The sequence below is a fragment of the Lethenteron reissneri genome, chromosome 34 (genome assembly GCF_015708825.2).
Source record: "Lethenteron reissneri isolate LAM-NWPU_2019-01 chromosome 34, ASM1570882v1, whole genome shotgun sequence".
NCBI classification, from domain to species: Eukaryota; Metazoa; Chordata; class Hyperoartia; order Petromyzontiformes; family Petromyzontidae; genus Lethenteron; species Lethenteron reissneri.
This window is the reverse complement of record NC_083812.1, coordinates 4227336-4248744: the sequence shown is the minus strand read 5'-3', so window position 1 is coordinate 4248744 and position 21409 is coordinate 4227336. Positions and strand designations below refer to the sequence as shown.

The 21409-nt window shown below is 48.5% G+C and overlaps 1 protein-coding gene across 1 annotated transcript in view; it reads right to left on the bottom strand.

Moving 5' to 3' along the window:
- LOC133350563 (anthrax toxin receptor 1-like) overlaps positions 1-21400 on the bottom strand; it is a 68558-nt gene extending 47158 nt beyond the window's left edge. The window contains exons 1-9 of the mRNA XM_061565029.1: positions 20771-21400; positions 15253-15324; positions 14450-14521; positions 12437-12518; positions 11590-11623; positions 10738-10817; positions 9481-9549; positions 8329-8409; positions 4934-4994 (exon numbers count right to left, since the gene is read on the bottom strand). Of these exons, the coding sequence (XP_061421013.1) occupies positions 4934-4994; positions 8329-8409; positions 9481-9549; positions 10738-10817; positions 11590-11623; positions 12437-12518; positions 14450-14521; positions 15253-15324; positions 20771-20934 (715 nt within the window). The 5' untranslated portion in view covers positions 20935-21400. The remainder of the gene's footprint in view (positions 1-4933; positions 4995-8328; positions 8410-9480; positions 9550-10737; positions 10818-11589; positions 11624-12436; positions 12519-14449; positions 14522-15252; positions 15325-20770) is intronic.
- Between the last annotated feature and the right edge of the window lie 9 nt (positions 21401-21409).

The window sequence follows — 21409 nt, the reverse complement described above, 5'->3', positions numbered from 1 at the left end:
TACTCGGCGATGCTGCTGCTGCATTTGCAGCGGTGCCCAATAACACAAATCATATCAAGAAAGAACTGGACACATTTGTTAAGAACACTGCCTTAAAAGGGAAGTATATGCAAAGCAATGTTTTTGGGAAATGGACCCCCCCCCCCTCTTCGTTGCACAAATTACTCCATTCAGGAGTGATTTAAATTCCATGAGATTGTGCTTATAAGGGCTATAATGCATTGATTCATGGGCTTTTACCAACACTTAAGCTACAAATGCGTGCCCTCATGTGTGTACGAATCGGTGTTTTTCGATCCATGCAGCTATTAGCTAATGTGATGCCTTCCAGCCAATAGGGGCTAGTAATTTCACCCACAATGTAAAATAAAATGATAATCCATTTTGAAATGGAATCGCGGCCCTAAATTGTGACGACTCAATGCACCCCAAGGGGGCGAATCTTTACACCCGGGAACTTATAAACGCTTGTGACCGCACTGTACACGGCTGATACGGGTACACGTGTTGACATTTCACGGCCGGATCACAATCTGGGAAAAAAGGAGCCAAAAACATTCACTTTAAGGATACCCTTACGAGGTGGTCATGTGTTTCAGAGATCAACCATGAATAGTGTGTGGCTGCTCAGAAAAATAAATCATTTTGATTCTGAACTCGGGCCCCGAGGGGTGGAAGTTTGAATTCGTCATGGGGTCAGGGAAAACGAGCCATTTGCATTTTTCTATACAAATCCTGAGATTTGGTGCCTCGATATAAAAAAAAAGTACGTGTTTTAGTTCATCACCCAATTGGCTTTTGCAGACCAGCATTATCCGGCAGCATTTGCTTAAACATCCAAATTTTCTGGACCGATTTCGACCTCCTGCGTCTCATCAGCGGAGCCAGGCTTTCTTAAACAAATGCTGCTGGGTTACCAGATGTTATTGGCAAGTGCGTCAAGCATAAACACAAGCAGACATGGCACGATTCACCATCCCAGTGATTCCATTTGTCACAATTATGGGTCAAGATTCTACCGAAGAATCAATTATTTTTCAGTCGTCTTTTTTTGCAGTCACATTGGTTTAATTTCGTTTTGTCTCTTAGGCACATTAGCCTAAAAAAGTAACGGGTTCTCAATTGCACACCACGTGCACGCACTTAAAATAATCAATTCTCACGTAAATAATTGATTCTCACATTAACAATTCGATGTGAGGCATTATGCGCAAAGAATAATTGCATCCGACGAACTGATGCATCTTTGCTCGTCTAAAGCTCAGAAACACGTACAGGGTTCCGATGCCCGCATTATTGAAAGGGCCCTGTAATTTGAAGGAGCGATTATCCATCTCTCAGACGCTGTCATGAAGATGTGATGGTACCCACGATTTATCCCACCACTATCATAACTGGGCAGTAACTGGCGCAACATCGGATATGCGTGTCCACCTTCCACAAATGGACATGGATCAAATAATTGACGAAACTGCTGCTGTGTTGAAGTCAAAACCGTCAAACACATCCTGGCAGTGTTGGTGCGATCCATACAGCGACCTCTGCCTCTTGGAATAAATGTAAAAAAAAACTAGCATTCACCTATAACACATTTCAATATCCATTATTTATGTATTTATTTACATGTGGCCAGTGTGAATTCTGGATGGGGGGGAAAAAACAACCCAAGTGTTTAACAAGCAGGGTTGGGATATGGTATGAAACTCTTAAATAATGCTGCAAAACAAAACTGAGAAATGTGAAGAGTTTCTCTCCAATATGTGCCAGTGTCAATATGTTCACAGATGTTTACATACAAAATAATAATGGTTAAGCTCGTGATTAATGTGTTGTCGATTATTAGCAAACGAATGAATAGGTACTCATGAGCAGCACCGACATAGTGGGAGGGCGAGCTTTAATTATGTTTCACAGTATATCAAAATTATTAGTAAAAAAAAAAAAAATGCATTTTATATTGTAAAAAAATTATGATTTTTTTTTAGATATCAGCACTATTACATTATTTTGACATCACACCATACATTTTGTGTTGTTGCTACAAATGTTGGCATTTCATAGCAACACTCAAATTGACATATACACTTGCCCGCTATTACTGCTACAATCATCGGTCAAACGCAAAACAAACAAGACACCGCAATATGTGTGGCCGCACGGCGGATCGCTCGCAGGAACGCGCGCTGCCAGGGAGAGGTATTTACTGGACGTGAGAAGATGACCGAGCGAGCTGTGCGCGCGGAGCGATCGGGGGTTTGCGGTCTGGGGACCGCTCGCGCGATAAATCACAAAGCATATCCGGTGGCTCGGCTAAATCGGGGCCACGGGCACAACGCAAGACCGGGGCCAGTGCCCTCCCCGAGTGTTCTCGGAGCAGGCCGCGACTCACCGGAGCCGTGCACCTCGCCGTAATGTTTGTATCGACCTTGAACCCTCATTTGAATTGGCTATAGTCTTGGGAGGAAAATGAAGCGCTGATTACTGAGCTGTGAAATTAATACATTTATTCGCGTCGGCTTGATATGTAACACTAACTGATCACCCCGGACACAATATTAATACCTTACATTGTGCCAAACCGGGCCTGCTTTACGGTCGTCAGTCGAGCATGATTGCTTTATTGTGTCAATTTAAATATGGATATACGGTGTGGGTTTAATGACTTTCGGGGAGAATGAGTCCGTTAGACAAGACAGTCCCAGCCAATTCGGAAGGCCCCCCCCCCTTCCCCGGGCCACAGCACGGGAAATGTACACGCACACGCGTCGAGATTTTGACACCCACTGTAATAAGCACATCAGAGGACAAATTGGGTCCAATTATAGCCTGAATAATAATTATAGGTGCGATGACTCCAAAATGATCATTTCACTTTAATATCACCCACTCATTATTTGAGCACACACTGCCAAAATGCTTGTCGTCGCACGCTGCCTGCTAGTGACAACATATTTGGCCTTTTCGTCGTTAGGCACGCTTTTACGCTGCTAATCGCACTCGAGCTCGCCGACGTTGGGAAGTTAGCCGATTTATTTGTTCTATTTTATTTCCTCGCTGGAGGCTGGGGGGGCGGGGGACAGACAGCGCAGCGCGACCCGCCGTCTTTCCCGTCTATCGCCGTCGCTTCCTCGCGCAAGGCCCTGCGTCGTCGCGCCGCCGCGTGGCGAGGGGCCAGTCCGAATCGAGGATGGCGGCGCGGGGGTCGGTGAGGAACTCGCTTGCCGCGGTGGTTTGACCTCCGTCGCGCACCCACTCGCTGCTTTGTCGCGCGCCACCCCCAGCCGCCAGGCCGGCGTGGCCAGCTAAGCTGGCCGAGGATCAGAGCGTCTTCTCCAACGCAGAGGATCTCACTCAATGCTGCGAGAGACCAATGAACTGTACGACCTGACTGGTATTTTTGTTTTTCTTGCAAATTTGTGATAATACAGCAGCGGTGCGGGAGTGGTGGCACAGTGGTTAGCGCACTGCGATATGAACCGGGGGTGACCTGATTTCCTCGGTTCGGTTCCCGGGCCGCGGACAACGTGAGTAGCGAGTGATACCTGAACCGGCCCTATGCCTGCCCGTCTTTACCAACCCGCACTGACCAGAATGGTGAAGTATGGTCAAACAACCCACATGACTGACACAGCACGGGCGAGGCCTTCATCCAGCAGAGGATTGACAAAGGACGATGCACAGCCATGAAATGTATTTCATGCGGTTGCTGCTTGCTTATCGTAATTTGACTTGATTTTATTCAGTTACATTAGTTATCCTACCTACCTCTCTGACCTCACCTCTCCCTACGCTTACTCTGACAGGTCATAAATACACGGCCTCTCTCATCTTCCTATCATTCTCTACATAATGGGAGGTCGTGCTGTCTCCTTTCCTACCTCGAGGTTTGTGTCTGTAGCTGACTCCATTGGTATGTTTAAATGAAAAACTAAAGAGCCGTTATAAATTCGTAGATTTTTCTTAAATGTTGATTGACCTGATGCTTAGGAATATGCGTCCGTAGTATATACTTCGAATGCAATAACGATTGTATTGTCGTTATTTTATATTTAACTTTATCTCAAAGCCAACAATCAACCGTGACACGTTGGTGACATTTCTCAGTTCCACACAGTCCAAGTAAAACGACATCTCGTGAAATAGCAACGACAGTTTCGATTTATAAATCGCCTAAATGCCGTTGCATCTCAAGAGACTTTACAACAATCGAGGAAAAAACACACGCCGGTATGGGTGGGAAGGGTGGGAGGTGGAGGGAGGGGGGATTTGGAGAAGGAAATCATTGGAGAGCGGAGAAAGCGACGGTGCAGCACAGCCCAAGGATAGAGCAACAAGACTTGTAGGAGGTTCAGTGTTTATTTCCGAGGCTCATAGAGCGAGACTAAGACACAAATAGCATTCTTAAGGTCCGGCATTAATGGCCTAGGCCAGGGGTCAGCAATTAAAATAACAAGAAGAGCCATTTTTTTTTAAATCGGTCAAACAAAAAAACCCTCAATATTTCAAGAATTTAAAAAAGCCCTCAATATTTCAAGAGCCACAATGCGCTGTGTTGGTGAATACAAGGACGGTGGTTCATTGATGACGCCGATCCCCTGACCTAGGCTCGTACAGCCAGGCTGAGGCACCTTTGCAAGTTTCTAAAAAAAAATCAACACCGACAACAACGAACGCAGCTGGGTTGCAGCAGCAGCCGGGTTGCAGCAGCAGCAGCAGAAACGAGTTCAGAGCATTGTTGCGGTGGTGAGGGCTTTGCAAGTGGGGGAGGGGGGGGTGAGTAGGACAAGCCCTTCAAATTGCATCGGGCGGCGTTTGCTCCGTTCCATTTCCAGTGACGTTAAAGAGCGACGTTGGCGTGGACGCACACACGGCGGCCGGGGGAGGGGGGCCGGGGGGGGGGGTGGGGGGGGGCGGGGGGGGCGAGCACACGTACCTCCGATGCAGATGCTCGACGGGTCGACGGATGTGATCCCGGTGCATGACTTCTTCAGGATCTAAAGGGGGTGGGGGGGTGGGGGGGGTACAGAGCACCATCACACGCGTGGGTGAGCGTGTCACGGATTCGCGGCGGGGAGGGAGGGAGGAAAGGGGGGGCACGGCGGACATCCGAGCGCTGCAATTTCTGCGCCGTCGGCCGTTTACGATTTGGGAGGCGAGCGCTTCTCACCGTGCGTGGGTAAAAGCTGTTTACATAATTTATGTAGGGAGTCAACGGAGCCCCCCCCTCCCCACCCGCTTGCCAACCCCCCCTCCCCTTTCACAGCGCACACCAGAGGTAGCAACCGGGTACCCGATACCCGTACCCTACCCGATACCCGGCTACCCATACCCGGCTGGGTACGGTTACGGGTACCCGTTTGCGACCCTGGTGCGGCCGGGTACGGTTAACGGGTAGGCCGTGAGTCACTGGTGAGTAACTGTTTGTCACTCATTTCCCAACGTCTTGTCTCTTCTCACAATTCAAGTTCCTAGAATCAACCCGCCCACGCCTGCAACATGGCTTAATCCCAGAGGTCGCAATCGGGTACCCGATACCCGTACCCTACCCGTATCATTTTTTGTGCTAACCCGGCCGGGTACGGGTAGGGTACGGGTACGGCCGGGTACGGGTACCCGATTGCGACCCTGGTGCGGCCGGGTACGGGTAAGGAATCAAAACCCGTTTGCGACCTCTGGCGCACACTCAAATCTCTCTATCTCCCTCTCTCCGACGTGACGTCCGACGTTTCGCTGCCACACGAGCCGGTGGCAGCCGCTTCGGGAACTGAACTCGACTGGAAAATGCACTTCCATGAAGATGTGCTTGGAAAAGGGAAGTTAGCCCCCCCCCTCCGCCCGCCCGTTGGCCCCCCAGATCGTGGTGAAGCAAAACGATCAGTGATGTCGTTGTCAAACGTCGCGCCAACTCCGGCACGACCCCAACAGCAGAGCGGCCACACAACAACAACAACCGACGAAGCAGCATCATATACATCTGCACGAGGATATTTTGCAACAACAAAAAAATAAATAGAAAAACATTTCTTGCACTTTTACAAAGCTGATTTTGCTTTTACTCTAGTTTGTATGTCATGTACGTATGTCGAAACGTACGTAGCCTACCGTGCGTGCTGAACAAATATAATGTATATCATTTTTGTGCTAACCCTCGGAGACTGTTTTTCTTTTAAACAAGTAAAGGCCCTGTGTGCATAAAAACAAGCTTACAAATGTACTGGCTGTAAGTTTTTTTTTACGTTGCATTAATTTCCCAATTCTATAAACATTCCCTCAAAGCCCGTCTCGTTTGAGTAACTTTAAATAAATCGAGCCACAATTCTGCGAATGTCTCTCCAGGGCACCTTAATTTAGGCCCTGCACTTTATTTTCCACGAATGTAAAATCATTCTGAGAAGTAAGCTTCGGAATGTATGCGCGTGAGCTCTATTCAGCATTAGCCTGCTTTGTTGCAAAAACACCAGCTTGATCACCACTCGTGGCTTCCCCCTTTAATCAGCGCACGCTGACAGGCACACGCGGCATGTTGATCCATTTATCTACCCGAGTGCACATTCATTTAGCTACTTGCTTTGCTTTAATTCACTCACTTTTCATAGAACAATCGCACCGAGATACCCAATGTAAATTTAAAAGGACACCACATTTCTCGGGGGTATATATATGTATCTATCGCCACGGTGGCTAGGAGATGTTAACTACCTCGCCTGGTATACAGAAGGTGGTGGGTTCCATCCCGACCCTGACGCCTGCTGCTGCTGTATATTTGGAGTTTGTATATTCTCCCCGCGGTCGCGTGGATTTTTCTCCTGGTCCTCTGGTTTTTCCCACCATAGTCAGAAACGTGTGTTTCAAGTATTTGGCTGCTATACATTTCCACTTGATAAGCCACTTTGTTGAGCTATCATTTGCAAAAAGAGCTATTTCGATCAGTAGGCCTTACCTGGTCAAGCAAAAACAGTAGCTTTTAGTTATAGATATACACAGGCGGTCGCCACTTTTACGACGTCGCAATGCGTTCCCGGAAACCCCGTCGTCGAAAATCGGACTCCGATTTCCCCATAGACAGAAGAAACGGTGGCGACATCACTGGCTGATGTGCTATGTAAACGTAGCAATTGCGCATCGGACCGTCGTAAGCCGGGAGACTGCCTGTGAATTTAAAACAAAACTGCCACAGCAGAGCCGGTGAAAACAAGGCTCAGGTGCGTACACAAATGTCTTCGTGTATAAATATGTGAATCCATTTAACATCCCCATTTTAACATCATCATCATCATCAGCAGCAGCAAATCGAAGCATGACCCATCCACTGCTGGATGAAGGCCTCCCCCACCCCCCACCCAGCCGTCACCATCTCTCATGGCCATCGCGATGCAACGATACGTTGAGCGCCTGCACGTGAGCGGATTCCGTGGCTCCACCTCTGCGGAGGCCAATTCCTGTCGGGCGCGTTCCCAACCTTCGACTCGCGCTCCATTGTTAGCCTCGACCCAACGGCCATTGTCATTCACTCGTCCTGCCCAGCCAAGCCCACTTTCTTGAGCAACGTTACGTCCCTAAAACCTGAGCACGTTTTCTCATCCAGGTCTTCCTCTCGCTGTCACTCATTTTAGGTCCAGGCGTGGTTTAATTGTAAGCGCCCGTGCTTCTGATCCACGCGTAACAAAAAAAGGTGGCAACGCAGACTGATTAAAAACCTTCCCTGTTTACGTGCATTGGTATGTTGCCTTTCGTTGCCAAGTCGAGGCTTCCAAATGCACACCGTCTACCTCTCTATCCCGTCATTTTGATCTCGGCCCACTGTCAATGGCTTTCCGGGGCGTGCGCGTTCTGCTGTGTGTTCCATTCGTGTGTCACTCTGACAGATTGGATTTCGAGCGTTCATCGGAGAGAGTTGCCCGTGCCTCTCGCAACACGGCCACGTGCACAGGCCGCTAAATCACCGTCGCTCTACGGCTCCCGGTGAACTATTGCAATTCGGGCCTCTCCGTAACCTTAGGGAGACAATGGCAAAGATCCACCGGGGGGGGGGGGGGGGGGGTGGGGGTCCAGCACCACGCCCAGCCGCCTTTGTCTCCCTATCAGGTGACATTTTACACACCGCACCGGGTACTCGTTCAAGGCTGAGTCGACCTAGGGGAGGCCCAGGACTGATTCAGATAATCGTCGCCGGTCTTGGCCACGAGCGGGAATGGAACTCGGTGCCGCTAACCGCTCCACCACCGCTCCCCTTCAGAGAGCCGCACGGTCGCTCGCTGACAGATGTCGGTCTCGTAGCGTCGACGGCGCACGCTCGCACGTCTCGCGAGAGCGCAGAGAGGCACTCACGGAGTTGATGATGTTTCGCAGGGCGCTGAAGCCCCCGTTGACTGGAAACACATGTTCCTTGCTGTCTGCGATCACGGCGAGCTGTGACAGATGGGGGTGGGGGGGGCGTAGGTGTTAAAACTTGAATCGAGGTGCTCGCATGCTCGGAGCGCGCAAGGAGGCAAAGGGTAGAGTGTTCGTTATCAATGACAGGGGCGATGCGCGTGGAGGAGTGGTATTCTGTACGCGACAGCGTTTTGTAGAAATGCGTTTCATTGTGTGATAGTTTTGTTGGGGGTTTTTAAAAGAAAATATATTTCGACTTTTTTTCTTCCCTCCTGGTTGTGTAGATCTCACTGCTGCCTATGCAGGTGGGAGGGCCTCCAAATGATAAATTATGAAGAAAACAAAACGAATTTTTTAAATCCACTGCTGGATGAAGGCCTCCCTGTCGGTCAAGGTGGTTTAACCATACTTCACCAACTCATTAATTGCGTATTTGTGAAGGGTAGGGGCCCAGGCCTGGTTCAGATATCACTCGTCACTAATGGCTATGCAGTATATTAAAATGAAAGAAAAAAAAATACTCTTTAATAACAAGACCAGTGACTTTAATAATATTTATACACGAGCCTTTTGCCCTTCCCAGGACGGGTCTATTGCAGTAAATCTGAAACTTGCAAACGAAAAGCAGACCGCGACGTGATATTCATTGCATCCATTCGTGTTTAATTTGTAAGGCCGCGGTGACACTGACTTGTTTCATTGAAAGGTTATAAACCCTAGTTCATGATGAAGTCCTTTTTACTTATATGTCTCAATAGCGGAGATCGCGTGACGTGAGGGTTCTGCCTTGGCAGTGAGGGTTGTAAGTTGACGCCGAGGAGGGGGGAGGAGGCGCCTCGCCCCCCCCCCCCCCCATGTGGAGTGACGTCATCTGCTAATTATTATTATTGGAGGGGGGAGGGATGTCCATTTGGAGGACGTCACCTGTGGGTGTTGGCCTCATGTGGAGTGACGTCACGCGCGGGACACACAGACATTAATGGGTCGTTATAGTAGTAAATTATCAAGTGTAATGAAATAAATTAGTTCTCAAAGACAACATGCATGTGTGTGTGTGTGTTACACAACAAGATATAGATAATAATATCAACAATAGAAATTATTTACCTGTTCATACTTAAAATCTTTTACGCCAACGGCATAAACAGAGGCTCCAACTGACCTTGCCCTGTCAGCCTGAAAGAAAATTATGAATTGAGAGTCACAACTTTGTTATTCAAATCCTTAGCCCTCCATCACGCACAGAAGAAAAGAGGCATTGCCCCAGACGACATAAACAAGAGAAAAGTAAACAATGTTATTGAACCTTTCTGCGCGATAAACCCTGGTAGGGTGTTGCAACGCTTTGCCAGACGCGATCTCTATTAATTAAACACAGCTGGCTTCACATTTGTTCAAACAGAAAAACTTCAAACAAAGCTGTAACAGATGTCTCTTGTTTTCAAGCCCAAAGTGGAACATTGTCTTCGTTTCCAACGTCAGCCTTGTTTTTTCCACGATTCGCACGTCGAGACGGAACAATCGACGATCGCCTTCCTCTTCTTGGTTCTTTCGGTAAAGTCACGTAGAAGGGAAGTAATAAAATAATAAAAATAAAACATAATAAAATAAAATAATTCTCACGACGTTTCGGCTATAACGCAAGCAGCCGTCTTCAGGTGAAGAAATTTGATCGCCTTCCTAATAAAGGATTTCTGGTGAGGTCGCCGCGTCAGCGTAAATGTGTCGTTAACCCCGCCACCACCTGCCACAGCCGACCGGCAAGCTTTGGATGTAATTACCAGCGAAATGTCACGCTGCTCAGATAGCAAATGTTGTGGATTTACTCTCCAACACGCCGGTGGGCTGAAGTAGTGACTCATTGGCACGTTTTGTTTACGCGACAAACCTTAGCCTCCACTCATGCCGTGAACATTCATCGGTAAGAGGAACGTGCAACTAACTCCGCTACGTGTGCACCTCTTTGCCTCGTAGTTTGGGGACAGTGATACACAACGGTTTGTCGCCACCCTCCAGTCACACAGGCCAAGACTGTGCGAGCAGCCACCGCTACCACGTCCGTGAATGGCTTTGGCTATTTTCGTGGAATTCTTGGAGATTCGTTCAAGGAGGGCGGCAAGCGGTGGTGGCGGCGGTGGAATGCGCGAGGGAGTACCGGGAGCACGCTCGGGGCTGAGAATTCTAGGAAAGTGGCCTCACGCGAGCAGAAACCGGAGCGCAGAAGTGATGGTTTTATTTGATCTCAAGACATGAAATCAGGGCGAAAAATTATTTAATCCTGAAAGCAGTACATAATAGGTTCGTGCGAGGTGAGGGTAACAATGCAGGCTTTGTTCCCCATGCCCCGGCGACGAATCATATTACCGATTTCTTGGCGTAGGGAAAGAGGTTTTCAACGAGGTCTCCATCGGTGAGGGATACAATCACACTCGACACTCTTCTCCCTGGCGAGGACACAAGCGCGGAGGGCACGGGCTTCATCGGACGCAATCAAAGGGCAGACGTCCTAAGTCAAATAATATATATTTCTTAAAGCAAGTGTGGTTTCTCGTGGTGCTTATTTCCTGTTCACAGACCCTGAGGCAGTAACGGGAATTCCACATTTCTGCGACAGAGAGTGGGTCTATCCGTGAAACAACCCCGTTGACTTCCCCACTACGCAGTACTTATTTAATCGACTCCATAGGGATGATGCTGATGATGGTCTGACTCAATCCCCCCAACCAGGATTTGATATCGCAACCTTCCGATTGCAAGCTGATCGCTGCATCCATATGATAAAGAAATAGCGGATGTTGGCTTTGTGAATGACTTGACGGAAATTTTATTTTAAGCATCTGCAATGAACGACGATGTGATGTGCCAATTTCAAAGCACCATTGGACGATGTTGTTTATGGCACCGAGAAGCAATGGATCTAACAATATGCTCACCACAGTCGTTTCCGTTCAAACCTTCATGGAATGGGAGAGATGAATCTCGGCAGCTCAAGGGTGAAGCTTTTACGGTTAATTTGTTTTTCATTGAAATATCAAAATGGATTGTTCAGCGGCGACGGCTACGAGTTAAAATCAATTTTAATGGAAGTGGGTTATAAACATGGGCCATCAAATGTAACAATAATGCATGGCTTATTTTGAAGTTATAAAAAAAAAAACCCGTGAAAGAGCAATTAATCAGAGATGTGGTACAAGCATCTTCATAAAAAACCCATACCTTTCTGTTGTTCACCCTCAATTTGTACGATTGCCTGAGAGATGAAAGGAAAACGCAGTTATTTTAAGTGAAATATTATTTTTTTGCTGCATGAATCTTGAGTCTTAAATATACAGCGTAAATGTTTGCAATGTATCACTGTGACCCGGGTGCAATCTGGTTATGCCCTAACAGAGATGCCGGGGTGGCTGCAAGAATTGTGCCACTGTACAGAGGTGAACGCCAACCAGCCGGGCACAGGATCAGAATATTTATTTATTCTGCAGGATTCCGGTGAGCTATCAAGCTCTTCTTTTCACAAATGTCCAGAAGGAGCAGGTCAGAACGTTACAACAACAAACAATTCAAAGACACGATAGGAGTGCCAAGTATTGGACGGGTAAATAAACAATTCGAAAAATATATACACATTATTTTTGGTACATTTCCAGGTAAAGTCCACCGAGCTATTTAGCTTTTTTTTTCAGAAGCGACCTGGCAACTAATGACAGCTCAACGAAGTGGCTTGTCACGTAGGTAATCTTTAGCAGCAAAATAACCTAAAATTTCCGAGGACCCAACGAGAAAGAGGGACGTGGCATTCCATACAGAAGCCACGTTTATGAAAACTATAGCTAATCATCACGCAGTCCCCGCATCTCCTTTGAGCACGGTTGGTGTGAAAGAAGTTCAACGTAGATACGTACCTACTACATCCTGTACGTAAGGATGATTTATTTTTATTTTGACTGTGAGGTTGCCTAAACGATGTAACTTCCCAGCAGTCAACAGGAAACACATTGCAAATGTGCCCCCGATGCCATCCCAGGTTGCACAAGCGTGAGCACGTGGGGCGCGCTCGCCTTACCTCGTTGATGCCCTCGTGCATGTAAGTGTCTCCGGTTGGTTGTACATTTTTCAAGTCCTCCAAACCCTTTTTAATCTTTTCTCTGCACGAGGGCCCATGGGAGAAGGTACAAAGGTTTAACGTGATACATAAACATACCGTACAAGCGCGCGTGCGTGCGTGCGTTTGTTCATTTACTACCATGCAGTGAATGACCTCCACATTTTCTTGGTTCTTTCGGTAAAGTCACGTAGAAGGGAAGGCTGCTTGCGTTGTGGCCGAAACGTCGTGAGAATTATTTTATTTTATTGTGTTTTATTTTTATTGTTTTATTACTTCCCTTCTACGTGACTTTACCGAAAGAACCAAGAAGATGAATCCCTGCAGTCACGAAAGCTTTAAATCGAGACCTCCACATTGTCTGAAGATGGCTCTTGTCGTATAACATTGGGCAACAAATGTGCTTTTGTCGAACAGGCCAAGCTCTGCTAATGACAATTATGAAGTTCAGAGAGTTGGTCTTCCTAAAACTAATGTGGCTTAAACATAATTGGTGGGAAGGCCGAAAACCTGATGGGCTAAAATGTTATTATATTTTTGTTTTCACCATTCATCACCACGCTGGTCAGTACGGGTTGGTGCAGGATTGAGGGGGAGGGCAGGAACGGTTCGTCAATAACTTACAACTGACATCTGCTTTGGCTAGGAATCAAACTCAGGTCACCGGGCTCATAGCGCAGTGGTGGCAACCACTCTGCCACTAATCCCCCCTAATACTTGTTGGAAAAAAAGGTGTCCGTTTTGTTGCCAGATAAAAGAGTAAAAAACCAATTATCATATTTTGCTATTGGCAAAGGGGGTTCCAATGGTGTAAATGCTTACCCCGAGCTCTCATACTCTGATGGTGCAACGTCTTTGAGTTGTGCGCCTTTTGGCGTCATCTGGTCCAACACCATGTGAGACTAGGCTCTAAGGAAAGCTGTCTCGGGTGTGGACCAATCAACTTCAAGGACAGTGCATACATTATCAGAGTTGTGTTTTTTGTTTGCATTCCGACTGCAGGTATTGTGGTCAATGCAAACATGACTCCTTGTAAAAAAGGTGTCAGTTTTGTTGCCAGATAAAAGGGTACAAAAAACAATGAAGTTGTTGGAGTGTTTCACGTTACTATGGCAGGAAAAAAAGACATTTTTATTAACCCTGGAGGTTATAGAAGGCCTGAATTTTCATCCCCAATCAGGATCTAGATTGGCTATCAGCACCCTCTAAAACGCCGCACACAACTTCGCCGGCCAGAGTCGCAAACAATCCGTCGAATATGCAATGGCACATTCTGGAGCAAAGACGCACGGCGGCGTGCGGCATGATCGTCCGCAGAACGTTAGCAGCAACGGAGATCGCTGCGTACTAAAGACGACGGGAAGCACGTGCCGGAGTGACGGAGTGACGAGGCAGCGTGAGCGAGTATTGGGGACTCTGCACGGAATGCTGCTCTGAACGTATTGTTTAGTGAGAGGTACGCGGGGCAACGATGTTGCTTTTGGAATAAAAATGTAAAGTAAAAAAAAAGTCACACTGACCTGACGTTGCTGGTTTATTTAAAAGCCACATGTCCGTGTAGCAATCTCTTCGAAAGATCACGAGCTTTCATTCGAATTTTAAAATATAAGTGCGTGTGTTAATACTCTTAGGTTTTTTCGGTAAAGTCACGTAGGTAAAAAAATAATATTAATAAAATAAAATAATAATAAATGAAAATAACTACATGAAATCACGACGTTTCGGAGGCAACACAAGTCTCCGTCTTCAGGTGGGACCGTCACAGCCAAATTTACTGTATCAAGTGAAGAGAAATCCAGTTAAATTTTTTTATAATCCACCACTAAAAAAAATCGGAGAACTGTTTTATTTGTGTTCGTTGGTTGCTGAAGCACATAAATATCCGGGCGCACCGCTGGAGTACACAACCATAGTCCGTGACTCAAGGACGCAAAAACAAAAAAACACGGCGGACCAAAAACCACAGAAATGTACCTGTCGGATGTCAATTCCATGATGACGTAACTCTTGGAGGAGAACACGATGTATGACAATCGCATCATCGGGCTGTGGGGGGGGCGAAATAAAAACCACGCGAGGAGTTCGTTTGCAACAACCGGTTCATCGCGATGCCCACAGCGTACGCCTTCAGGCAGCACAAACGCAATGGAGACACCGACAAGTATGAACCGCGTTGTACAATGTGGAGAGCTCTTTATCCAATCCACTGCTGCAGTTTGGGGGGCTTCCCCACACCGTGCTTGCCGCAGGGGTTGTATGACCCATAGCTCACCATGATGGTCAGTTTCCGTTTTGGTGAAGGAGAGCATAGCAGTAGAGCACATCAATGAACTCGAGCTGAACTTTATTATATCCATACAAGAACATTGCACCAGTAGGTCTCCAAATATGGTGGTGGACAAGTTAACACAACATTGCCTCCTTTAATTGTGTTGTAACCGGAAGCGTACAGGTCGAGAGAGAGCACTGCGCAGCTGCAATTTAGTTTTGCTTGAGGACACAAAAGGGCTGGGACCAGACAGAACACGGCATGGGAATCAGATGCCCCGGGGGTAGCGATGGGTGTGCCCACATCATTTAACAACGACCGTCCTCGGGGCAGAGGGTCTGCTGAGGACAATGTTTGCAACTATCCCACGGATCAAGTCGACGGAGCATGCTTACGACACGTGTACGGTAGACCGCAATTTTTTTTAAGAGTGAGTAGGCAATGTTGAGTCATTTTATCATTATTTTTGCGGTTATCGTTATTCCCGATTTTTTTTTTGTTCACGCACCTGACAAACTTTTCCGTGAGCTCTCTGACGAAGTCGTAGATTTCATTCCAGTGCATCCCCACGCTCCCCGATCTGCCGACGAGAAGTGGGGGGCCCGCTCCGAGTTAGGAAAACCGCGCGCGCACGAACGTCACGCGTCACGCGACGTGCATTACCCGTGACTCCTGATCAACGAGCGCGAGTCGTCGGATGTGTTCAGCCTGCGGCGCGCGGAAGCCGACGACGGACGGCTGCTCGGGAAAAATACGTTTGCACATTTGCAAATAGTCCTTTGGTGCTCTCGTTTGGGTCCTCCAATGTTTTCAACAAGCCCTTGGAACGAAGTGGCCGCTTTTCAATAAGGCTAAAGTGCCTAATAGAAAGCCAACTTTACTGCGCATTGGTTCGTATTGGATCATTTTCACGAGAGTTATAGTGCCCCTCCTGTTACGGACGGACAGAGCTAATGCATGAACACGTTGAACCTTTAGCTGGAGAGCATTAAATCCTTGCACACAACGGCCTCCCGGCACGTGCTCCACACTGGCCACAAGCCTGCAATGTCTCAGGTGGCAAGAAGTGTCACGCAGCCAGACCGATGGACATTTACGCATCTCAGCGAGTCAGGCTGTAAATGCCGCGTTACATTTAGCCATGATTTAAACTCTATGTGAAATGAAGATAAAGATCACCCGTATAGCCTTAACAGACTGTAGGGGCAAGTGCTGTTAGCGAGCTCCTATGAAGGCCCGACCGGTATACGAGGGGGTGGGTGGGCCAGCACCACGCCCGACCGCCTTTGTCTCCCCAGTGGCGATGTTTACACACCGCACCAGGTACTCATTTCAGGCTGAGTCGACCTAGGGGAGGCCCAGGACCGGTTCAGATAATCGTCACTGGTGTTGGCCGTGAGCGGGAATCGAACCCGGGTTGCCAGGTTCATAGCGCTAACCGCTACACTACCGCTCCCCCTCAAATACACACACACACACACGCGCGCACAGCGGTAGCTATCCAGCACGTAACAATGCAGCCGGTAACAGGAGCATGGAACTTGTTATTGTGCACGATGTTGCGGCGAAAAGCCCACGAGCGTGAGTCGACTGGACAGCTTAGCACTCACTGGAAGAGCCCGCGGCACATGGAGCCAAACCGAATACTGCATCGGCAAAATGAACGAGGATTCTAAGTCGTGGCACGGATAAGTGTGGCCGTGTTACACACTGGCACACAGTGAGCAGCTAATGTTAGGGGTAATGGAATCGCAGTGATTAGCCAGAGGGACCGTTCTACCGTAGATGTCATCTCTTATCCGTTGTCTCTGAGAAGGGAATCGAGGCGGATCGCAACGGGAAGGGGGGTTGGGTGACGAGAGAAGAGTGGAGGGGATGCGTGTTGGTTTCGTACAAGAAGAAAATACAACTACGGACATGTGGACCTTAAGGATTCCGACCCTTGGATGATGCTGACTCGTCGTGTTTTTTTTTGTTCTTGATAGGAACTAGCAACCCGTACCTCATTTGGACGTGACCGTCTGTCCGTCCCTCCCTCCCAGCCAGTCAGCCAGCCAGCCAGCAAAACTTGTTTTTCTAATAGTGATGAGTATGAAGTATGATACCAACGCGTTGTTGGAAGGCATGCCCTTAGGGCACGTGTGTCTAATCAAACCACCTCTCAGATTTGCTCATTCGGGCGACTTAACACAACTCCGACCTGTTGACAGCTCTTTTCCTCTCGAAAAATCGGCGTTCCAGGGAGCTCTGCATTCGAAAGGCAAATCGGCCGCTGCGATCCGCCCTCTCTCACAAACTGGGCTCGAACCCCCCTCTGGCTGGGCCCGCGAACCCCCAGAGGAGGGGCGTTTCCGGCGGCGAGATGCCGGAGAGATTAGCGCTGTGACCACGCAGAGCCGTGTCTCTTAGGGGTAAAGCAAATCGGGGCGATCACCCCGGGCCCCTCGCATTGGGGGGGGGGGGGGGGGCATTGGGGGGGGGGAACCGGGCCCCTTGCATTGGGGGGCCACGCGCATTGAGGAGTCCAAAAGCATCAGGGAGGGGAGGGGGGCGCATTGGGGTGGGGGCCCGGGCCCCTCGCATTGGGGGGCCCCGCGCATTGAGGAGTCCAAAAGCATCGGGGAGGGGAGGGGGGCGCATTGGGGTGGGGACCCGGGTCCCTCGCATTGGGGGGCCACGCGCATTGAGGAGTCCAAAAGCATCAGGGAGGGGAGGGGGGCGCATTGGGGTGGGGGCCCGGGCCCCTCGCATTGGGGGGCCACGCGCATTGGGGGGGTCCCAAAGCATTGGGGGGGGGGGGGGCAGCACGTTGACGTCACTGTGTCGCCGAGTTGCCGTGGCTTCCGGCCGCCGAACTAATAAGATAAAAGGTCGTGCTCATTGCACACAAAGTGCTTGCCACAAGTGACCCACAACACCTTGACGATCTGCTCAAAGAGCACAAACCACCAGGCGCACTCAGAAGCAGCGTTTGGCTATAACCGTCGAACAAAGACGGTCACACGCATCGCGGTCGCTTTCAGACGCGCTTCTGCGGCCGTCTGGAACGCTCTTCCGCCCGATATTAGGAAGCCACTGGAGCCATGCACTTTTAAATGATCTAGATGTTTAAACGAATTTTTTTAGGACTGCGTTTTAGTGTTTCGTGTGTTGTCCTTCCCTCCCCCCGCACCTCCGATTAGCATGGTCGGCTAGGTACGGTGCGAGAGAAGTTCAACAAATGTGCATACATGACGGATGTAATAATCCCCCTCCCCCCCCTAGGGGCAGCCCAGCTTACAGGGAGACTGCAGTGGCAAGAAGTTATTGTTAGCGAGCACCTATAAAGACCTGGAACAACGCATTGAACGGCAAACTGCTGTGGTCCGGCACCACGTCTCCTCCGTGTCGATGCCCACACACGACTGGCACCAGAAACTCATTGAAAACGCCGAGCCGACCTATATAAATATAAGGGGCCGTCCATAAATGACGTCACGCGATTTTGGACGATTTTTTACCCCCCCCCCCCTTCGTCACACGACGTCACAAAAAGTCAGACCTCCCCCCCTCAAATATGACGTCACAAAGCTCTGCCCCCCCCCCCCACAAAAACATGCTTCAAATCGCTTTAAACTATTGTCATTGTAGTGCGTATTTAATGTGGCGCTGCACGCTGATGTTGTAGTAGAAAACATTTATTTAAAAAAAGTCATTTAATGAAGTAGAACGTGTTGTCTAGATTTATTTAAAGTTGCGCATTTTGATGTGACGTCACATTTCTCACCCCCCCTCCCCCCGTCGTCACACATCGTCACAAATGTCTGACCCCCCCCCCCCCCAGGTGCGTGACGTCATTTCTGGACGGCCCTTCAGAGAGCGGTGCGCGAACCAATGCGCCACCACTACCAGAGGTGTATTACTATGCTCATCATCATCAGCAGCAGTAACAACAACAAGAAGCCACCTTTTAACAAAGTCCTGCCAAAACACGCAAACCACGGCTCCTATGTATATACAAGTCCTTGACTTACGCACCATTCGTAAGTGTGCGTGTTCGTAAGTCGGAACATGAAACTGTACCGTTTTTAAACGAACAAACGGCCAGTGTTACGGTTCAACAAAAAATGGAAGCATTGTTAAACTCATGACTAAGAAATAGTCTAAATTTGTATTCAATATTGCAATAAAAGACGGACATTAAGTAACATAAATCGGAAAACAAATCGGTTTGATTTTAACTTTCTTTGAGTCCTGATGCTGGCTTGTATGTCGGGAAGGACGCAATAAGTCCCGACAATTGAGCACGCCACGCACAACAACGCTCCCCTGTATAGCCTTTGTAGCACCTATGAAGGCCGGCACAACACACGAGGGGGTGGGTGGCCAGCACCATGCCTGGCCGCCTTTGACTCCCTCGTGGCGATGTTTACCATACACCACACCGGGTACTCATCCGAGGCCGAGTCGACCTAGGGGAGGCCCAGAACCCACTTAGATAATTGTCACTGGTGTTGATCGTGAGCGGGAATCGAACCCGGCGCGTCAAGTTCATAGCACAGCGCGCTAACCACTACACCACCGCTCCCCACACACAGAGACACACACTCACCAGGAATTATCCAGGATAAATAAAGTTCCTGACTCATTACATCTCGCGGAAGATCGCCTCGCTAAACGAAATTGTTCATCAGTCCGAGTTCCCGTTTGCAAGTCAATGTTAAACAAAAACATATCTCGTGGAAGCCGGTTCGTAAGTTGCGGTTGTTCGTAAGTCGGGTGTTCGTAAGTCGGATGTTCGTAAGTCGGATGTTCGTAAGTCGAAGACTGTTTGACAAGTTTAACACTATTCCGAGGTGTCGTTAACTTTGTCTCCGATGCGAAAACTCGTTTGTTTAGAACTGCGTTTTGTTTTTGTGCTCAGTTTGTTTGTGTGTTTAGTTTGTGTGTTTAGGTTGTGTGTTTAGTTTGTGTGGTTTGTTTGTGTGGTTTGTTTGTGTGTTTAGTTTGTGTGTTCAGTTTGTGTGTTCAGTTTGTGTGTTCAGTTTGTGTGTTTATTTTGTGTGGTTTGTTTGTGTGTTTATTTTGTGTGTTCAGTTTGCGTGTTTAGTTTGTGTGTTTAGTTTGTGTGTTTAGTTTGTGTGTTTAGTTTGTGTGTTTATTTTGTGTGTTCAGTTTGTGTGTTCAGTTTGTGTGTTTAGTTTGTGTGCTCAGATTGTGTGTCTAGTTTGTATTTAGTTTGTGTGTTTAGTTTGTGTGTTTAGTTTGTGTGTTTAGTTTGTGTGTTTAGTTTGTGTGTTTGGTTTGTGTGTTTAGTTTGTGTGTTTAGTTTGTGTGTTTAGTTTGTGTGTTTAGTTTGTGTGTTTAGTTTGTGTGTTTAGTTTGTGTGTTTATTTTGTGTGTTTAGTTTGTGTGTTTGGTTTGTGTGTTTGGTTTGTGTGTTCAGTTTGTGTGTTTAGTTTGTGTTTAGTTTGTGTGTACAGTGTGTGTGTTTAGTTTGTGTGTTTAGTTTGTGTGTTTAGTTTGTGTGTTTGGTTTGTGTGTTCAGTTTGTGTGTTTAGTTTGTGTTTAGTTTGTGTGTACAGTGTGTGTGTTTAGTTTGTGTGTTTAGTTTGTGTGTTTGGTTTGTGTGTTTAGTTTGTGTGTTTAGTTTGTATTTAGTTTGTGTGTTTAGTTTGTGTGTTTAGTTTGCGTGTTCAGTTTGCGTGTTTAGTTTGTGTGTTTAGTTTGTGTGTTTAGTTTGTGTTTAGTTTGTGTGTACAGTGTGTGTGTTCTGTTTGTTGTCCCTCTCCCGCACCTCCCAGGTTGGCTACGCACGGCATCTATGCACTGTGCATATTGAACTTCTTCCGCACCGTACTATCCAACCGTGTCAGTCGGAGGTGCGGGGCAAGGGCAACAAACGAACACACACAAAACAAAGCAGTTCTTACCAAACGACGTTTCAATCTGGCACGATTTAAAAGTGCCGGTGCGAGAGAACTTCAACGCACCCAAACTGCTGACACCCCCCCCCGCCTCTCATCTCCGGCGAGTCCCACTCTTACTTGTCCAGTACGAAGTAGAGGTCGAAAGCGGCGTGGCACTCTCCTCCTCCTCCTCCATCCTGTGCGCCACCGACTGGCACCACCAGCAGCACCACAACCAGCACTGCGGGCAGCAGCAGCAGCGGCGTCTGCGACGGACGCGCTCTGCCTGCCCGGGTCAACATCGTGGTGGATTCAGACGCGACCTCGTCTCGCACGGCACCACTCTGGAGCACACTTCTTTTGAAATGATGATTCGCCGCCACCAAATAAAAATGTGCCCCCTCCCCCGCCCGCCGCCCCCCCACTCGGGATGATCTGCAAAGTCGCTGTGGCTCCTTCTGCTGTGACACGTGTTGTGCACGCGCGTGGCGTGGCGCGTGTGCGTGTGTCCGTGAGCGGTGTGTGTACGATGCAGAGCCCCGTGTGTGTACGCGAGTGTGTGTGGGTGTGTGTGCGTGGGTTAGATCCTTTGTCCCGCACAATGCGTGTCGTCGGTGCCCGTGCCGATGATGCAAATGCAGTATCCGCAAACGCGGGTGGGTGCGGGCGGGCGGGTGGGTGCGCAACTTCCCTTGGCCGACTGCGCGTTCGTCCGGCGCTGTGCAGTCATTTCCTGTGCTGGGTACGTCCGGGAACGCGGACGAGATCGGGAGGGAG